This window comes from Rhopalosiphum padi, chromosome 2, assembly GCF_020882245.1.
Source record: "Rhopalosiphum padi isolate XX-2018 chromosome 2, ASM2088224v1, whole genome shotgun sequence".
Lineage (NCBI taxonomy): Eukaryota > Metazoa > Arthropoda > Insecta > Hemiptera > Aphididae > Rhopalosiphum > Rhopalosiphum padi.
In genome coordinates this window covers 91,166,076-91,189,756 of record NC_083598.1, presented here as the reverse complement: position 1 = coordinate 91,189,756, position 23,681 = coordinate 91,166,076, and the positions used below count along the sequence as shown (strand labels likewise).

The window sequence follows — 23,681 nt, the reverse complement described above, 5'->3', positions numbered from 1 at the left end:
GGAAACTATTAGAAGAGATCTGACATGATCAATAAAAACGTTTTTTGTTCTTCGGGTCTTCTTCAGACGATAAAAAATGGCTAAAAGAGTGTTTTCTTTTATTACTTTTACCGCCTATATTTTATATGTATAGTTTATACATACTATATAGTACATATAGTTTATACATACTATAAGTACATATAGTTTATACATACTATATAGTATATATAGTATAATTCACTCATGTATGAAGTCAATATAGTATTCAAGTTACTTTCTTTCCGAGAATTGGAAACATGGTCGTGTATTTTTTTTTCTACTTAACTACCTTTACGATGCAAATAACCTGGGCTTTAAGTATTTCATCCCGAACAAACATCAAGTGAATATTGTTCATTTACAATTCATAAATTATGATTAAAATATTTTTAACGATTTTGCATAAACGTATACAAAAAAAGTTTAATTGAAATCAATTGGTAATTATGATATAATAATACGAGGTAATATATTGTTGTATCATAGACTTGACTGTATAAAACAATTATTATTTCTTACTTATCGATTTAGTATATTGCTAGTCATATTATAATTTTATGAATTTATAATAATCGTTTCATTTTACGAAAAATGCATCCTACTATCATATTACATATCAATGCAATAACTACTTTAGTATTTTATTTATATCAGTAAGTGTTTAACTCGCATTTAGGCTCTTATTACATCACTAACTACCAGGGATTTTAGATTTAAATAAAATATAATAAATACCGTAAATCATGGCCTGCCATACAATTGACCGCACAGATCACAGAGATATTTTTGAACGGAAACTATACTACGCGAGTGAAATAAAGGGGCTGCACGATATTACGACAAACCTATAATATAACCCTTATATTTTAATATATTGTAGTGTCCTGTGTATCTCCTGTAGTCTTGTTGTTTTGCGAAACAAGACACAGCGTGATTTAAACAATTTTGCCTGCTTTTATCGATCAGACGATAGACACATTTCCGATTTATATTATCTCGTGTACTATGTGACATAATTTAATATATATTATTCAGTTATCTGGCGTTTTATAAGATTATTCAAAAGTGAATGATTTTTTTAATGACTGCAATGATATACGAATATAATTACTTTAATTTTACTTTATCTCCACGACTCCACCGTTATCAATGGTATTATTATTCAGTAACTGTAGCTGATAGCCACCTTCGGATAGCCATCATTTTAACCGTTGCGTGTATTTCCAAGGCGACCGAGATAAATAATAAACTAGTTACTGTACAACCCAATTTCACCCGGGAAAAAATGAACAAACATAAATTTACAGCGCTATATCGATGTATTTTAGTTTTAGTGCACCTCACTTTGTGACCTAATTCAACCGAAATGGGCAATTCACCTATAGTGGATTGGACACATATATCACTTGGTATATTTTCTAACGTGATTCAAACTACTTTTTAAACTTTGCTGATATTTCTAAGAATGGCCTCTAAAACTTTAAAGTAGAAGAGTTTTTGAGCCCATAAGTTACTCAAACATAAAGACTGTCTTTTATTGTACATTTGAATAATAAACTATAAATAAAATATTATTTTATTTTATTTAAAAAAAAACTGCATAGCGCCGCCTAATAAATCTTGCAATTTTTTTAAAAAATTTTTCTTGTAACCATTCGCAATCATTTATAATATAAATAAAATAGTATTTAATTTTCATGTGCCAAAAAAGAAATCATGAGTTAGCGAGCTACAGTATAGTATACCTATAAGGGTTGTAAAAAAAGCTAAAAACCACCCTCTTAGTCACAAGAAATCTATTGATACTTAAAACTTTTATTTAAATCAGTCTATTAAGCTTCTAAGATTAATACGTTCAAACAAACAAACTATTTAGCTTTATAATATTAGTATAGATATGCAGATATATGATAGTGAAATTTTTCAATATTTCAAAATATGAATAACAAAAAAATTTAATTACCGCAGCTTATGGTGTTATTGTATGGGTGGTGTAAAATCGTGCTTCAAATTAATCATGCACTTATTACTACATGATGTGTAAAAATTATTGTTTTTATTTTTTTTAATTGGCATAAATAGCGTTGAACATAATATAGTTGATTATTATCGTTTAGTGTAAACAATTTGTCTTTGCTTCTTCGATATAATATAAATTCAGTAATACAACACATTATTATATTACACACATTTATAATGTTGTTTGAATAGCGGAAGATATCCGTTAATTTTTTTCGTGAAATTTACTACTTGTATTTTATGTTTCAACTTTATTTAACTTTGACGTATACTACGCAGATACTTGCCCGTATGTACTATTCATAATATGTCAATGTTTCAAATCCTAAAAGTAATTTTAAGTTACATGATGCGAGATTATAAAACCACTTATTCATATGCATACCATGGAGAAATAACAATTCAAACATACGACATCTTTATTATTGGAACCTTTATAAATATATATTATTTATGTGTAACATAATATCTTTATGATTTGTGATCAAGGCCAAATCTGATGCCTCAGAGTCCGGACCCCTCTTCACCCCATCAAATTTTGTTTAAAAACTTTGACACCAACTTAAATATTTTCAGTCATAATAATAGTCGCAATAGGTAAATCTTATCATTGTCATATTTTTAACTGAATGTCAAAACTTAAATTCAGTAAAAATTACATTATATAGTATAGGTATAAACATATTTTCCCCTTCCCCCATCTGAAAAAAATACCTCGGTATGGTTTTGATCATGATCATATAGATAATTCTAGCATAAAATTCTCTGTAGGATATATAGTATCTGAAATTCTGAAGATTATTACTAAGTTTTCAAATCGAAATCCGAGACGCCGTAAACTTCGTAACTCAGCCGAAATTTAGCTGTATTAAAGAGTTGCTTTTATACAATAAATATTATTGTGACGACTTTTATCGAACGGTGAAAGATGGGCTGGTGATAACGAGGGTGGCTCTGGAGTAAAACATAATATACTTAGTCTCAGCATAAAATCGCGCTTGTGTATATACAATGAAATACAATACGTTCGGTTGCAATAGTAACGCTAAGAGTGTTTAGACAGAGATGATTTAGCAGACATTTTGGAACGTGCCGATCAATCGCTCGCAATATTCGAGAGGACGGTACAAACCTATCAGCCAGTATTGGAAAATTAACTAAAATATGACTATGACGCTTGATGGGATCGCGAAATTGCCACCCCATAGATTATAATAATGTACTGCGTGCATGACCATCATTCGATATAATCCAAATTATCGAATGACATCACTCGCGACGGGACGAGCGTGCACAGTGGCGTGCTCACGCGGGGGGGATCAGGGTGTCATGTCCCCCCCCCCTTTGGATTTTTTTGTAATGATGTATAATCTACATGAAAAAAAATTTAGGGTCTTTGACGAGTTAAAAATGAAAATCCCCCCCTTTCAAAAAAGCTGAGCACGCCACTAAACGTGCATATATTTTGAAATGCGAGAGGACGCACAGGTCTAAGCCGATAATACTATTATATAATAATATATACAGACGGGCACATAGGTATATTATTAAAATGTGTACCGTAGTCGGTCCGGTCGCGCGCGTCTTGCACATATACTATCGCCGCCGTGTACGCATATTATATTGCAGCCGCAGTGTGCACGGTGCGTGCGTTTAACTTCCTACATAATGTGTACCTACCTCCATACCTCTCTCTATACATATATATATATATATACGTACCACGGCCCGTGTACGTGCATGTGTGTACGCCGTGTACTCAGATCGTACAATAATAATAATAAAATAATACTACCACGCGCAATTGTGTGTGTGTGTGTGTGTGTGTGTGTGTGTGTACGCACAGGAAGGACGGAAAAACGCGCGGCGAGACGGAGACGGGACGAGAGAGAGAGGCGATTAATAATTATTTATCGTCGTCGGAACTGGTTTTGTGTTTTAAGTTTTGGTACGGACGAGCCCCGGCAGCGCGCGTGTGCGGGAGAAGTGAGGCTGCGGGTAGAGAAAAAAAAATTATAAAAAAGAGTTGGCAAACTGGTTATGCCGCGCGCGCGCGCACCACCGCGCCACAGCCCGAATACACACACCGTCTTTCGCGTTCGTAGGTACCTATATAGAATATATATGTGTGTAGAGTACTACATGGGTGTGTGTGTGTGTGTGTTTCTGAAAGCACTCAAGGTTATTGAACCGTCCGGCGACGGAATCCTTTGCTGCTGCTGCTGCTGCTCGTATTGCCTCCACACTCTCCGCCGCTGATGTATATAATAATAATATAATATGTGTGAGTGTGTGTACGTAAATGTAATATAATAATAATATATTTATATCTTTTATATTGTCGTGTGTCTCGCTGTTTCTTTTTGTTTTTTTTTTTTTTGTTTGTTGTGTTTCGTTATTATTATTATTTTTTTTTTACTTTTTTACTTTATTTTCATCCGTGTATTTTAAGATAGAAAAAAAAACACACGAATTCCAATTATTATTATGTTTTGTGTGTTCGAGATTTTCCGTTTTTACGAAGACTCTGTATTTTATTAGATTATTATGTATTATATTACGACATTACCTATATATATATATATATAAATATAATAATATAATTTATTTTTTTGTACAACTTATATTTTATTATATTCTCGCCATTCTCGGAGCGAACAGTCCGTCATGAGATGTCTCTCGGTCGCGGCATAATTGAGTGTGCAAAAATGACGTACCTATACGTATAGGTATTGGTATAAGCATCTGGATCGTGCATAATTCGTTTCGACTTAGAATTCAAATAATTTAGAAAATACGATTTCATTGTAAATCATTTTGATTTTCGAATCGAGTTCGTTAGACGTGGTATCAGTATAATATTAAGTTCTCTTTTTCAATTCGTTCGTTTTTGGAAGAAATCCCTCGGATTGATAAATTAGAGTACCTGGTCAAAATTAACGTTTCAATATTTAAACTTTGACTCGAATCGGTTGAATATCGAGTGACTGTCGTATAACTACTGAAAAATCGTTATTATTGCGTTTCACATAATAAGAACAACAATCATGACGATTTAAATATATAACTACGAGTTGTGCATTTTTCTTGGAATACGAGTATAAAGCTAGTATTTCAATATATAAAGTGTAACAGAAACAACTAAAACATGTAGTTAGTTGTGTATAATTTTGTAATCAAATAGCATAGAATTTTGATAATCGTTTTAAATGTATAATGACTTAAGAATTCCATGATATAGACTTAGACTTATTATTTCCATCGTTCGAGATGTTCCTTGATCTTTTGATTCTTTTAAAATATGCAATATTCAGGACTGTTATGATAACTCCAGAATATCAATGGGTTCACTTCAAAACAAAAGTCAGTAAATCATCAACCACTCTATGTATATATATTATTCATATTTATCGAATCTTTTCACCGAACAATGCGGTCGTACAAATATTGTAAATATTTAGACGCATTCGAGAGACACAATAATAAAATAGCCGAATCCTCGGGCTGGGCATCATCTATATAAACAAAAAAAAAAAAAAAACGACTATGAAAACAAATATCGTATATACAATATATATACATACATATATAAAATATATAAATATATTTTTACGTTTATACAAGACGTCCAAATACAAGAAGTAAACTTATACATATATATATATATATAATATATCGTATAATGCATGTATACGACCATTAGTGTTGAATATATACTTGAATTTTATGCGATGGTTTTTCCATTCTTCTTCTTCTTTAACTACGAAAGCAATATTATATATTTGAAATTCGACGTTGGCATTACGTCGTTAAAACGCCATGCCACCACCGACCGTGTGTCCACATGAAGTCGAAATATCTACACGGAGTAAGGCGTGGTATTTTTATGTATAGGTACCTATAATATTATAATTTCTATAAGCGCGTGCACAAAGAATATTTGTCTTGTCGCATAATGATCGATAGCGGTGTCTGTCAATGATCAACGTCGGACTGGTGTGATTAAATAAGATTTCTATGGTCTTCTGGATTGAAGTGATTTCTGGCTTTTTCAAAGATGTTTTTAATGGAATAAAATTGTTTTATGATTTTGTTCTGAAATGAAAAATGATTACCATATAAAATTTAATAAGTATCATAAATTTATACCGATTAAATATTTTTAAGGCCTATACATGTTTAATATATTTTATTAAAACTGAAATTGGTGTTCAAATTAAGTACGTAACGCGTCAAAACTATATCAAGTCGCAAAAATAATAAATAAAAAATTGTATCAATTGTTTCCGTCACGATTACGCATTTTTTTTTTGCTCATCGATTAGGCCGATTTTTTATGTGATTATAATAAAATACTATTATAAGTGCTACAATTTTCGTTAAAAATCAGTGTGATTATAGTACACACGTAAGATTTTAATCGTGGAAAAAATCTTTTTTCGAAGACTGTTCAGTAATCATATGCAAAGGCCAAGCCGATAGAGATTGATTTCAACTACAGAGCACATAACCCAAGCTCTTGAAATTATTTAAGATATCTGAGTTCATTATAATATATAAGGTTATTATATGTATTGTATTCTCATTTGAAAGACTCGGCGATGGGATTTCATATCGAAGCGTGTGCGTGTAAACGAAAATTAATAAGACGCGGGGTCGTATGATCGCAGTCGATTACCAATAATATTATATATTTTATAAGGTATAAACATGTGTATGGATATAGGATACGTGTAATACATAGCGATCATGGTACAGGTGATAATAATATTATTCGAGTATACGGCGGGAGTACCGGTTATGCTCGCGTACATTTATAATATATACTATATACATATTAAATAGCCTAGACCACCTATTATATATACCTAATATATCTATATAGCTGCCGTGTATTAAACATTTACACGGGAGATTGTAAAAAACCGACGGTTGACTCGACCACATAGTATAATATTATACAATGCAGTCGCAGTGATTTTTTGGAAAATATTTTTTAAATAGAAGTATACTCGAATTTTTATTTCGGTACGGTCCGTGAACACTGTTTAGGTACCTAGGTCTACCTACCGATCGCGTGAGTCTTACACATTACGTTTGCTATACCTACCCGCTGCGGTATCTTATTATATATATATTATATATTATATACAAGACATTTTATTTTGACGTCTAAACGCGCGTGCGACCGTATATAGTAATTCGTTTCGTTCTAAAGTCGTTTTAATTTTATCATCATACGTACGAAATAGTTTATGTGCAATATCGCTCAGTAAAAAGTTTTTTATTTTTGTTGTTTTATTGTTTGTATAACAATATTATCACTAGTTAAAAGTTTAATAACAATATTAAGGACTAGTTTGAAAACTTCACCTGTCATGATTATCCTGTTTTTATAATATTATCGCAGCCGTGCATGTATCCTAATTTTCCTCCATAATCCAATAACTGACTGTTTTCCAACATCAACTATTTTCTCACAAAAAATATCACGAAGAAAATTGTACGATTTCATATGTTCATACAGAGCCTCACCTGCTGTCGGTTAATCAGAAAAAAAAATATACCATAAATATATTCCATTTTCATCCAAGTCAATTTTTTGTTTTAAATTACCGATTATTTATTTATTTATATTTTTCTGTATTTAAATATACCATCAACATTAAACAAAACCACTACAATAGTATTATAATGGTATGTAGCTGCTAATTGCTATAGTGTTAGTTATTTAAAAAAAAATCTATATTGTATACGTATAGTAATATACATAAATATAATGTATGTATACGTTATAAATTACTACTTTTTACAATACGGTTTTTGCATGATTAAAATTCATAATAATTACTAAAATAAACTTTATCATTGTTTTATTTACTTATACTGCTTGTATTTAATTGGCCAGTTTTATCAATTCTACTAGATTAGTAGATATGATGTGCATAATCTATCGATGAAATAAAAATGATACAAGATGTTAAATTTAAATAAAGTGTACTTAGAATAAAATATTATCTTACTATACATTTTTTTTGGATAGAAAATGGTATGGATTTTTAAGGAAAAAATACTTACAATATCAGAAAAAAAGTATGTAGTATGTACCTGTATAAGCTCATGGTGCTCCTTGGGGTGCAACAAATAGGTATAACATATAATAATATTATAATATCCATAAATCATAGATAGGTAGATCGATGTCCGTTGACGATCACACTTTAGAATAGTTTGTGCATGCTCTGTAGTATTTCTATACTATAACATTATATTTTTATATTATAATAGCTATAGGTATTACGTTTATTTAATACACTTATAACAATTAATATAATACATTTTTTTTTAAATGCTAACTTTATACTGCAATATTTCAATATGCGCTCTTTGTAATAATTACAATAATATATTATATAAATAAAATAGAAATTATTACTACTTAGTTTATCTAAGACCACGTAGTAGCCAGTAAATATCGCATATTTAGGTATATGTATATATTATATATATTTATATAGGACAGGTACCCTTGGTTATAAATTTATTATAATATTAAGTAACATAATGTGGTCATTGGATTTTATCCACATTTTATTGTGTTAGCGTATAGCCCGTTGGTGAAAATTATCATTGCTCACTCACTACCCATACATATCGCTAGTAATAAAATGTGCAATTTTAATAATGATATAATAAACGTTTTGTAATAAATGTATAAAAAAAAAGTGATATATGATGTAGGGTCCCACATATCTTATTTTGTATTATTGCATAGGTAAATAGTAGTTTTGCTCGAAAAAGTTCAATGCAAAATTCAATCGTAGTGGAACTCGTGACGTTATATAACTATTATTGAATCTACTATAGCGATTTTTCTCATGGACATATATTATTATAATTTATAATAGACAGAACAACTAAACTGAATTTTAAATTGTAAAAACTGAGATTGGGTTTTTTCGCATATTATGTCAAAATTAAAATATTATATATATAACTTATATAAGTATCAATGCGCTTTTGGTTTAAATTTGTTACACCGCGATTGCGTGTCCTGCTCTCGCTATATCTATCTACTGCAGTATATTATATATATTTTACGAACGAGTAGATAATAATCGTTTTTCATCGTAATGTATAATATAACGTGTAATCGTGATGTTCTCTATACAGACACAGCAGTAGACCGCGCAGATACATACGACTGTCGACTGCTATTATAATAATAATATTATATATATATAAACGTATTCGTCGGACCAGCAGCAGATAGTTCTCTTTCTATATATTATTATTATTATTATTATTATTATTATTACTATTATATTTTTACTCCTCGCCCGGTTACTATTATAATATCATGCACGTGTACCTATATATACCTATACACCACATCAGTGTTGTAGTACACCTACCATGTTATTATTATTATTATTATTATTGTGACGGCACACACCCACCACCTCCACCGCCTTGGCATTCAAATCTCAACATGTGCGTCACTCTCGTATTACAATAATATCGCGTACAGATGTAGGTACGCGTATGGGAAACATTTGTAACGATCATATTTTTTTCCACCTTGTGTATTGTTGTTCCACAGTCTCCAGGATATTGTTAAAGTTCACTTCTTACCCGTGCGATTCATAGCCATTCCTACTTAGTGTCGGCGCGTATTTCAAGCGCGAGTTTTCAGACATTCACTGTAATATATTGTAATTATATCGTTCCGGGTAAAATAATATTACATTCTACAACTAAGAAATTGTGATGGATTTGATTTAGAAATCCCTATAAAATAAAACGTTTTTTAATATCTATACCTATCACACCTTCGATCTACACTTCAATATCACTATAATCGGATAATTAAAGTTAGGAACATTTTATTTTCATCTCACTTCGTTTTGCATATTTTACATATATTAAAATATAGTTAAAGATGGATAATCGGATTATTATTAACTGATCTTATTAAAATATATATTACATATTATGCTCTATATAATATCATAACGGTTGCGATTATAATAACTAATTAAGTACCTACCTACCTACTTAAACACCATCGCGTGTTGGTGTTAAAATCGGTTTTATGAACTGATGAAGTATATTAAACGTATGTTGACCCCTTACAATATAATATCGTTACATTATCTTTGTATATTTATGATATTATGGTTGATTGACATAAAATAATATTCAATTGCAATACATAGTGAAGTACAAGTACAGCCACAGTCCATAAAACGAATACATCGTTGAGTACACAGTATTACAGTATTCTCTCGGATGTAAGGAAATCTAAATTACCGATGTTTATGGACATTATAATATAATATTTATGAATAAATCTACTCTGACTTTTATTTTAGTATTATTCTATTAAATGGCCATACTGGCCAATAGTCAATACATTTACACGATTTGTATTTTGACCGCCGACGTCAATTTAACGAGTGATCGAAATCATACAATAGTAGTTATACTTATAATATTATATATTTCTTTGTGCATAAGTTACATTGGTCCGTTTTCCGTCTTATATACTGTAAGTATGCAGTATACTATATAATATGTATATATATAGAGGAAAAATCAAGAAATACTCGTCGAGTTGTTATTGCTGCAATGATTGAAATGGCTAGATGATTTATTGTTGACGGGTAAAAAAAATATATATATAACATATACTGCAGGACGGGGTTGCAAGGTACACAGCAGTGACTACGTGTATATCGCGAGGGTGCCATGAAATGTAGGGCGTGACAGGTCTGGTGACCTAGTTTCTTGGATTCCCTGCGAGGCCCCGTCTATATACATTCGTATATATATTATATACAGTCCCGGGTGGCGGATCGATGTCAGTAGTTTTTGGCAAAACGATATTGCTGTTTTCCTCTGAGCGTAGAAAATATAATGTACACTTTTACTTGCGATTTAAAAGCTCTGAAAACGCGTACTGAAAATATAATATTATATATTATGTATACCTATTACCCAATCAAGTTTATAAAAACATAAAGATCGAAAACGATATCTTTTACGAGTAGTAGAAAGTCATCAAGGATTCCCAAACTCAAATAAATCTCCTTTAGTTTGTAATTTATATTTATAAAAAAATAACCGACGTTGTATGTACAATATTTATTGTATACATTTATAATTTGTATCGTGCATTCATGCAACAATTTCTATTATTTTTTATTTTTTTTACTATTATTGAAATTCTTTGAGCTACCTTAGAACAGTTAAAACGTTAAACTTGAAATGTCTTATAATTATACGAATTTATTTAAATGACACATGCAAAATATATATTTCAGGTTATCACTTATAAGATTGATTTTATCAATATTGTTAATGTCCTCAAATATATTATATAAGATTATAATTTTAGCAATTCGTGTCTCTAGCTGTGCTTCTATCTGTGACAATATTATTATACATAATACACACAAAGCGTCACACCGTCTCAAAGTATTTGTCCCAGTCTATACAATTCTTTTACTATTTATGATTTTTGAAAATTATTAATATAATAAAGATCTACGTTTAATGTTTACTGTATTTTTAATATTTTTTAGTTAACTAAACTGAGAACAATAATAATGAACTTTGTGTTAAGAATATCTACTTAAAAATCTTGTGTGTAGTCAATTTGAATCACTAATATTTTTGAACATTTTTAATACATCAAACCATCAAATTCCATTAAATATTCAAGTACATATTTTATTTATATTTATCTAAAATATAATAACATGAGTTTTACATAGTATGATGCTTATATATAATACGTATACGAGGATAAACTCATCGAGACACTACGTGCAATGTGTAGGCACTGTGTAGCTGATATTAAATATTACGTTCAACGCGCGAGAGTAAATCAAATTTTAACGATGAAAACCGACCCGGTACATATAATTAAGAAAATATTTCTCTCTGTATTATTTGTTATATTTTTATTCGAACATTGTAAAAACACTGAGTACCCACGTCGACGCAAATCACATAACAATAACAAAACAACACTTTTTCTTCAAAACGTTAAAATTATAACATTATTCTGTTGCGATTTTAAATTTTTATCAATATATTATTATGTTTTGTTTACAGATCAACATTTTGCGGCAGCCGACTCGAACACTACGCCGGCCAAATCGTTCGTACCGTGTCGAGTGTGCGGCGACAAAGCGTCTGGATACCACTATGGCGTCACGTCGTGCGAAGGATGCAAGGTACACAGCAACAACGATACATACTATTACATATACCTATATTACGTTAATTACAATATAATATTTGATATGAAACACTTAGTGAGATTACGCACGTTTCAGTTGTAATTTTTTACGCTCAGGTTGCTGTTGATTATTTATTATACACACGGCCCGCGGCCTTTAAAACCGTGATGCACATTAAAATGATAATTGTATATTATGTTATCTTCTGCGGGGGGTTGCTGACGAGAATAATAGAATATACGCGCGCAATGCGAGTGTCGCGACAATGATTCACAGAAAAAAAATCGCATTATCAAACTAAATATTAGTTACAAAGTTTTGGTTTACGTTTATCGTTACCACACATAAAATAATAATATATCTAACATACATATATCTTCCACGTCGATAACTTTTCATCTTTAATTAATATTTTACCAACATGATTTTGGGGAACTAATACTGTATTATATACTGTAGTCATTTATGAAAATGTTTAGTTTACCTAAACTCGAAATAATAAAATCGAAATGTTTGTTTTTGTGGTGCTTAACAATTTGATATTGCTAATTTATGTAAATCTTTTAAAAGTTAAACTACTCGTTTCCATTAAGAATTCAAATATAGTTATGTAAGTTTTAAAGTTTAGGCAGAAGGTGGTTATAAACTTATAGTTGGCAGGTCGATATTTTTGAAAACAACCATTATGAGACATCTTCTGTGTTGTAAATATACATACATATATATAGTTTGTGGAAAAGTGAGTTTAAGGTCTTAAACGTTTTAACCCTAACCAGTATACGAGATATTTGCATAAAACGCATTTCAGATTGCAGAACTCCATTCAGAACTTTTTTGATTTTATTACTGATTTTAAGTTTTTATTATAGGATTAACCAATGCCTACGTTTTTATACACCACTATCTGTGTTGGGACAAACTATAAGAGATACGAGTACCCAACACCCGGTATCTATAATCTGTAACCTGTCTGATTTTTCTCTTTTTTTACGAGCCTCGTGACAGCATCCTTACCCCCACTGTTATAATAAATAGTATAAGGGCCGAACTCCGAGTTTAAATTGATTTTCCGGATACCCAATACCCATACATCGTTCCCAATAGTCGGGTATATTTTCTTGTATTCACATACCTTCTTCCCAAGCACGAAATCTTAGTTAAATTCTAAAGTTTGATTTCGCTTCCATTTTGTATTTATTGTAAAAAAAAAAATAATATTTCCTAACAAAGAATTTAAATTTTAAGAACTATTTATTCAAATGCATCTATAAAAATAAGAAGTAATTAAAAAATATATATATATTATTTTTGAGTTATTTAGTTTTTTTAATATAAAACTAAATCCGATTAACAAAAATAAAAGTAATTATAAAGTAATTATAAGTAATTGGTGTATTATAAAAGTATGAGAATATACAAAAATTAACTAAACAATTTTTTTTTATATTAGTGTCACAAAACACTATAATAATTAATAAAGAAATAAATAAAATTTATAGTTAAATTCTTGAAGAAGTATTTGTGAGTTAAAAGTAAGTACTATGATGGTCTAAATTAGGATGTAATAATTGAATAATTTAAATAATTTGGAAAATCAATAACGACTCTTAATCATATATTAAAATAATATATATATATATATATATCATATATAGTAAAATCACGACTGATGATGATTAGGTTAAATAATGATATAAGTCCTATGTCTATCTATGTAATATACTATACATCAATTATTATATCCACACACAGATGTCGGAATTTTCTGCAACGTTCTGAGGATATTATCCTGTGCCTATACAGTATACCGACTTAATTATAATAAACATACACTGTATAGTTCATTATATATAATGTATATATATATATATGTATACCTATATAAAGTATGTGCTGTATAGTCACAATATTAAGTGTGTCTAATTAATTTGGTGGGACAGTAATAATAAATGAGAACTAATCGGACAGTACATTGACTGTACGTGTGTGTTGTACAACTCGTCCGTATATTGAAAAAGACTTAAACACACAATATGCTGTACAGCACACCCGACGTTCATACATATATAACCTTATAATACATTTACTCGTTATTCATAGATTTATTATATTGTATTATATGTACAGGTACAAACAGTTTTAATATAGAGGCAAATTTTGTCTTTCCGCTTTGATGTTTATGTACATAATATTTCATGTTTATTTTAAATAATCTATCAAATACGCTGACGTGTGTTGGAAAAACTAAATTATAAAGTAAAAAAGAAATTACCCGGATCATTTCATTTTTTCCAGTCCATTATTACGCACGATTGAAAAATTTTATTATAATTATTATTTCACGGTAATAAATACTGTGTCCGTTGGTTGCACAATAGCAAAAAAAAATGTTATAATAATAACAAAAAACAATAAAGATCATGAGTGGTTAAAATTATAAAATTTTAAAATTACGTATACTTATATTGTTATCGTATATTTTCTCGTTTTATTCGAAAGCATATATATTATTATTATAAGACATCAGACGTTATAGATGGAAAAAAAATGTAAACAGGCGGATAATGCGGTACCGTTGGACTATCCGGTTCCTTGACCTTCGACGGTTTTTTTTCTATCATTATAACATTCATATAACGGCAACGTATAAGAAAAAATTTTCTTTTCACTATATCGCTTGTAAATTACATAGCTTAACGATCCCAATTTTGTCCGACGCAGCATCGTGCATTGAGATAATTTCAAACATATTAATTACTATAAATAATCTAAAAAATGTTTGTTACAGGGGTTCTTCAGGCGGAGTATACAAAAACAAATCGAATATCGGTGTCTGAGAGACGGTAAATGTTTGGTGATCCGATTAAACCGGAATCGATGTCAGTACTGCCGATTCAAAAAATGTCTGACAGTCGGCATGTCCAGGGATTGTAAGTACAATTTCTACAATTTTAAAACTAACATGCTACTATGGGTGAATAATATATATATATATATATATATAAAATACATAGAAATAAACATTTAGAAAAATATTATAAAATTAATTTAGAAATTGCTGAATATATTATTATATGAACGTACTCGCCGTCAAGTTTCAAAAACAAATATTTATTTTATGTAATGTATAATGTTTAAAAACATGACTGATTTTTATAATAAGCGAAAATGTGTTTTCTCTGTAGTATTTTAGTGGATTGAATATGCACAATAATATTTATGATTTTCTTTTTATCAAAGTAAATTGAGTAATCATTTTAAAAGCACACGTTTTGTAAAAATCTGCCAACAGCATAAGAGAAAACTATTTATTCTTGTGGAAAATGTGCTATTATTTTACAAGTGATTCAGTTGGCCGATTTAAATGTATTTTTTTTCATTTTTGTTTAAGAAGATTATATACAGCACGTTGTACTATAATAATATATAATTTAATACCGGCATTTATATTTATTTGAAGGTATTTCATTAGTGTTTTAAGTAATGTACTTACGTTGTGAAATTCAATAATCACCTTTTCTTCGAATTTTGCCTTACCCACCCATACATATTACAATTGTATTTATATATTAATATAAACAATTTATGTCATAGTCGGCGTCATACTTTATACAGTTTTTTTTAAAATTAATGTTATTAAATATACATATTATATAATATAATTTTTCAAAATAGTCACCAGAATATTCATTATTATTGTTATTATTTAATATTTACTCGGTAGTTTTTAAATTATAATAATCTAAAAGACTATAGTATTATTATAAACATCCACTCGATGAGAAAAAAGTAAAAACCCGCTGACGTTTACTACAATATTTTTTACTCGGCTATTAATATACTAAAATATTGTAATTTTTGTTTTCAACGATTACCAGCTGTGTACCAGGTATGGCTATTTAATTACGGCCTATCTAAATCCAAATCATAACACTCTCCACAGCAAAACAAAACTACAATAACAATAATATGATAGGTAAAAACCATATTATATAATATAATTATAAACCATATAAAATTGATGTAGCTAGGCTTAAACATAATAATAATATGTAGCATCATAATAATATAATTTATTATAAAATATTTTGGGGGTGTGACAGTTGATCAAGGGGACTCGCGACTATCCTCTCCCCTCTCTATACACATCAACATACTAAATACATAACATGCCAGCTTAGTCAACATGTCCGCGGGCTATATGGCTAGTTACAAACACTTTTGACACCGGATTCGAGTTCAGTGGCCGAACGTCCACATTCAATACAAATCTACATATTTTAGACATCGCTGCACCGGTCGTTTAAACGGCTCGAAAACACCTACGGTCGCGTATACCTTTTATTGCCAGTTGCTGCAATACTGCAATAGTATATTATGTACACTGTACACACACATGAAAAATGTCTTGCGACTCCGGTAACAAAATATAACATGTACTATAGATATATATATACGTGTTTATTATTATTTATTAATCTTAAATATTATATATATCCACTAATATTAATATAATATCTGCATTCGCATCAGAAAAAATAAATAAATATCGAATACGGAGCTCAGTGTACGTATTTCAATTTGAAGTTTAAATCAGTATTGTATGTACTTACCTAGCAGTAAAACACATAGGACAGTGGGACTTAAGGGTCAAAGTCCCTAGACCCTACCCCCGAAATGTGCTACTTTATGAAAATGTATTTCTACAAAATTCTTCTCTTCTAGTACCAGAATAATAGTTAATTTCGAGAAAATAATAGTAAATACTATATTATATAATCAATGATAATACGTATATGGTATATGATTTCGAAGACATTATTTTAAAAATTCGTAGTGAGAAACGGACAGATAGCGCCCTACTTTCGTTGTTCAATTTTTCGGAAGCAAGAATAATTGGGTCTATGAAACTATAGTCTATACTGATTTGCACTGTGATTTGGATAAGTGATTAGACATGCAGAGCCAACTCTTTACAAAACTATTCATTCCAGTCTTATATATGTGCACGTGTGTGTTTGTGTGCTGTTTGACAAGTTCGAGTTTACTTAGGTTAGGTTATAAAAATCATAACAGTTAACGTTTATAGACACCTACTTAGTTGTTTTCCATTTTGTAATATGGTCAATATATGTGGTTAATAATATACATTATACATAGATACACGATAAAAATCACTTTTTTGACCTTAGTATTGATATATTATATTTATTTTTTTATTATTATGTGAACATAATATTGTTAGCATGATTATAATAATATTATAATAGAAAAATGTGTATAGGTACTATTATACTTATAATTTTAAAAACAATAAACTTTTCATACGTATCTTTCATCAAATAATAAAATCATGAATAGATTTCATTGCTTTCTCTGTTTCATTATTGTAATCCTCATTTTTTTGGAAAAATAATGAAATTTTATTGTTTTGCCTCTTACGTTTAATTAGTAATAAGTTTAGATCTGAATTTGAGAAAATTAAATTTTACATAATATTTTATGAAATAAATAATTTAATAGATAATTCTATTATTTTTACTAAATAAAGGTAATTAATTTTTAAGTAGACCAATAAACCATATGAGATTGTTTAATCATTGTACGTATATTATATTCTATATTAATATGCATTAGGCACATAGTTTTAAAATATATTATTATTGAAATCTAAGGTTTACTACTTGTGTTATTTGATTTGTATTGATTAACACAAATTAGATAATATTTTTAGGTACCAATGTTAGTAAGGAATACACAAAAGTACAAAACATACTACATATCAAGTAAAATGGGTCTAATCTAAATATACACTATATAGTACATGGCTATCAACTATAAGGCATATTTTATAAATTATAAGTAACTACGTTACATTACTTTTAATCCCTGATACTATTCGTGTTCCGGAAAACATCTCTCGCCTAATAATATTTTTATAAGCAAACATATAGACATTATATTTAACAAGAAAATAACTCATTCAGCAATAACATTATAAGAACGCTTTGCCCGCATGTGTTGTCTTCGTCTTACAAAACGGATAACATAGTAAAAGCTCTTTCATGTGGGCAAGAATAATTAAGGCCAAAGTTAGCCAACACATTTGTCACATTAGAAAGAGGAGATTTTGTTCTGTGCAAATGCAAAATAGTTTTTATTTTTACCAGAACTACAAAAAAGTTACTCAAGTTTGAAAAACGCAAAAAACTTTTTTCGTATTAGTAATATCAAAAAATTAAAAACAATATTACATAACCAATGTTTTCCTTTTTAAGACAAAGACGGTATATACGTGTGATACATTCTTTTATATTGTAATGAAGTGATAATTATTAAAATCATAATAATTTAAAATGTTGTGGGTCTTGTCTGATTAAATTTATTGATTCGAATTTATAACTGTCGGTCGTTAGTGCATCTGCTGTAGGTTCAGAAAACATACTAGGAAGAAGTAATCATATAACATAGCTATTTAAGTGTAATCTAAAAGTAAGCGTTATTCAAGGCTTACATTGGTCTTTTAAAAATGTATGAAGGGTACGTTGAACATTTAAGTGTAATATATTATATATTTTCAAGTACCTACTCAGTCCACTCATAATACACCACCACCCTTCACAAAATAAACCACTATTAAAAAAATTCGCAGTATTGTATAAAAAAAAACACATAAACGCATGCGACAGTAACATATTATTATAACATATATATCTATAGATATATCTTGCACTGCGCTGTACTATTATCTATCGGCGATTATTGTGTCTCTTTTGATCAACCGTATCGAATATACACGTTCAAATAGTAAAAATGTATAATATTATGTTATATATACCTACCTACTATCGATGACAACGCTGCAGAAACACACACACAGATACAAGTGAACGTAACAGAGATTATACACAGAGAAATATATAGTGTATTATTATTGTCATTTAAAAACGCTGACATACTGTACAATGTGGTTCGCCAAACATGCTCACATCCATTTGATAAATAATAATAAATATTCTATTATTTAGAATTTTTAAATATACTTTGAGGTCATATTTTCGCTACACAATTTAATTTTTTATTCAAGAACCACTTCTTTTTGTAAATTATGTTGAGTTAAATTTTTTGAAAATTATAATGTACCTAATTTAAAATTTGATCGTTTAGTTTTTAAATTATTAAAATGTTTTTACTAAGAATAATAGTCCTTCAAAAAGTTGTAGTAAAATTTAAAATGTATGTTATATTGTATCTATAGTACCTATATTTTAATATTTATTGTACAATTTTTATAAATTACAAATTTAATACGAATTACTAATATTTTCAAATAACCATAGCTTCTAAATATTCTAAACTCATTACCACGAATCGACTATCCGTAGTACATAAATTTAAATACCTCAAAAACTACTCGTTTGAATTTTGATTTTAATTAACATTTTCCAAAAAATTATATGTTGAATAATCTACATTAGAAAGGGAAAGTTGTCATTTGAAAAATAGAAGCTAGTATCTTCACGGGATACTTCTTAAAACTTAAGTAGTAGAAAACTCTCGGCATTCTTAAGCATAGTCTTCAAGTAATTCCAAAAGTTCGAAAAATATTTGAAATAACTGCATTATTTTTTTTTTTTTAAGAAAATGGGGATGAGCATGCTTGATGAATCATCCCATATTATATTACTTTATACATACGCCTATACAACGTCGTTGTCATTTCTTCGCAGAAATTCAATATCCTTCATTGTCTGAAATATTATTATTTTATCACATCGTTCATTCAATTTCAAAAGAATCTTTTTTTCGATACTATATACGTAGAATTTGTATTATATAGTACGTTTACTATTGAAAAAATAAATCATCTATATATAATTATAGAAAATATAAACATACCAACAAATATAATATTATAAAACAACAACAACTACGAACTTTGTGTTATTATTTATTCCTTATTATCCTATGGCAGTTACCCACCAAACGATATAGGAAATCAATCCACATATTTTTCGTTCCAATTTATTTCCTCAGCAACGGTCACCAGTTCACCACTGTAGTATTGTTTACATGGTCATCATAATTTTATCATCTTATTATTATTTATTCATATTTTACTCATTAGTATATTGTTTATTGTTATATATACGAACACGATTACGAAGGCGATATTATTATGACGCCTGCACAGAAATGAACCTACACAGCTTCACCAATAACCGTGCACACGATAAAGATCCAAAACATCGAACAATCTTTTGCTCGGGTGGATGGGTAGTATATAAAATGACTCACCAAGCATGATCGTGCCTATTAAATTTTAATAACAAAAATATTTAAATTTTGAGGATGATGATTTGTATATTATTTGTAGATACTTAGATTTTTTGTGTATTTTCACGAGTGAATAATCCTGTATAGTATACCTGACTTTCCATCACCAGAAAAACACGACCCAACACCGCACAAAATCTATTAGCCTTATACCATCATGTACAGAAATGCCACGATACCGCAAAAATCCATCATACCTCGTAGCCTATTACCGTATATACTATACATAATATTATATACTATGCATGTTATGAATTTATACATAGTATATTCAGTATAAATACAAATTCTTTAACACAATCATCCTTCTGACTAATACACCATTCACATAAACTGTACAAACGTTAAACTTCAAGCAAGTATGCGTTAATGGAAATATGACAATAATTATTTATCTAATTTTCGTTCGGTAAAAGTATTCCTCATCAATAATAGCATAGGCAATTTCCAGACATATCCGTACGTTGTGTACCGTATACGTTCAGGAGATATCACAAGTCTTATTTATTGTATAAAATTACAATTTACATAATAAATTATTACATCAAATTTACAAGTATTATTAATAATAATAATAAATGTTTATTTTGAACTAATAAGGTTAGATTAGATTAGGTTAAGTATACAATAAAATATAACATAACTTATAGTAATAGGAATATATCTAGTTTAATATTAAATAAGTATGCAAGTTGACGTGTTAGGCATGATTCTAAAAGAATACAAAACAAAATGTCATATTCGTACCTTATATATATATAGAAATACATTAATTTATTTATCGCCGTTAGTTTTTACGTTTCACTTTACGTATATAAATGATACAAAAAGTTTTAACTTTTTTTAATAATTGTATGTCATTGCAAAACATTTTTTGAAAAAAAATTCTATTTTCAACTGCAATTTTTTTTTTTTTTTGAATGACAACTTACGTATACTTTTAATTTCATTTTAAACGGAATAATTTTCGGAGTACATTCTACACATTTAAAACGAACATCAAACTCGAAGTTAATTTGTATTAAAATTTTAGATGAGCATTTATTTATTTTATTTATCATGACGTGTATGTTTATCGTTATTTTCAGCCGTTCGGTATGGGAGAGTGCCGAAGAGATCTCGTGAGCAGCTCGAGTCGGAGTCGAAGACCGTGTCGGCCGCCGATTCGATGGCGGCGGCGGCGGCCGTGCAAGTGACCACCACGACGGCCACCACGACGACAGTCGCCGCGAACGCGGCCGCAGCCGTTGCGGCCGCTGTGGCCATAGGGATCGGTGGGAGTGCACCTGCCGTGGCCGATCCGATCATGTCTGGCACCGGGCCGGCCGCAGTGATCGAGACCAACGGCGGTAGCGTGTCCATATCGTATGACGTGATCGCAGCCATATCGCAAGCACACCTCACCAACTGCGATTACACGGACGAGCTGACCAGGACACTACTTCGGAAACCCGTGGCATCTCCAGTAATTATTTCTTACGAAACATATTAATTATTATTGCCAATTGGTTAATTTTTAATGTTTATTACTATTCGCCACAGTGCTAACCTATTTCAGCGGTAGTGCGACAATGACAATGCGAGTGCATTATGCATTGGTGGAAATAACTGCGGGGCTTTGGGGACTCGTTGAACCCATAAAAAAAAGAAACTGTAAATATATAATTTTAAGTGCATAACACATTATAGCAATTATATTGCATAAATAATATGGGTACACTGCGGATATTTGGGTTAAATTAATTTTATTTTCCAAATTACAAATACTCAACTCTGAGAGCACAAACAATTCGTATCCAATTATTTCTCAACTTTATTGTGTGCTTCTATAAAACTTTTGGGACACAAAAAGTCACCAATAATATACATTGAATTTATACTTATTGAAAAAATATTATTATCATTATAATAATTTATTATAACAATATAATATGTCAATTCGGTATATTTCATTGGTATCAAAAAAAAAAAATAAAATAAAATAAAATTCCAAGTCCATCACTCACATATAGGTATTAAGTACCAAGTTGAATGTGAAAGTAGAAGCACTTCGCTCCCACCAATAAATAGCTTCTAAAGTTAATCCAAACAATGGGAGTGCGGTTTATTTTTATCATCCGTTAAGACGTCTTATATTTTCCATAAATAATGGCTATGATTAGGATTGCAATATACCAGCATAAATATACGTTAAGGTAGATTATTATTGGATTCGGGATGTGTTGTAAGGGCTAAACGACCGCGTGTACTAGAATAATCGCGTCTGTGTTGTGTCTATCGTCGCATATTTTGTTTTTTCACGAGTCTGTGCATTTATACTCTTTTTGAGTAGTTTTTCGATTTTTTCCGGTTCACATGGTATATTATATACTAATATATCTACATAAATCAGATATCATAATAATGTATCATATTGAAACATGCCTATATAGATTTTAATTTACATTTGCAATTATCATCAAGGCATTGTTTTTAAATGTTTGAAAGCAAGGGCATATTCATTTTGAATTTAAATTGATCGAATAGAGGTAGTTAATATAGTTGATAAATAATAATTTACAAAATAATTTTATATTGTGTAATATAGAATATATTTTAATCCATATCCTTAAATCTAGTTTTAATGTAGATGAAATATAAGAAATAATTTTAATCGAGTTACGATGATTTTTTAATATATTTCATACTTTTATAGTTTTATTTACTAAGATAAAATCATAAAATAAATATTATCATTTTAATTATTTCAAATTAAAATCGTTATTATTATTTACTTTTCTTTATTAAATAGTTACACAAGTGTTTTTTCAATTAAAACTATGTATTTAAAAGGGGAAGTAGTAAAATATTAATTTAAATTAAATATTTTGTCTATATGTCCTATAATTATTCATAATTTTAAATAAGCAGAATTCATAAAATGTTGAATTCAGAATTAAAGACAATGATAAGCTGGCGCACTATGAAGGTCACATAATATGATGTGATTATTTTAATTAAAAATCGTGGAATATTATCTTTTTTTCTGTGTCCTCATGTTGTAGCATATAATTA

The 23,681-nt window shown here is 29.4% G+C and overlaps 1 protein-coding gene across 2 annotated transcripts in view; it reads left to right on the top strand.

Annotated features, from left to right (window-relative positions):
• LOC132919917 (ecdysone-induced protein 78C) overlaps window positions 1-23,681 on the top strand; it is a 63,854-nt gene that overhangs the window by 31,373 nt on the left and 8,800 nt on the right. For both annotated transcript variants that reach the window (XM_060981851.1, XM_060981850.1), the window contains 3 exons: window positions 12,163-12,284; window positions 15,079-15,220; window positions 21,716-22,092. In XM_060981851.1, the coding sequence (XP_060837834.1) occupies window positions 12,163-12,284; window positions 15,079-15,220; window positions 21,716-22,092 (641 nt within the window). The remainder of the gene's footprint in view (window positions 1-12,162; window positions 12,285-15,078; window positions 15,221-21,715; window positions 22,093-23,681) is intronic.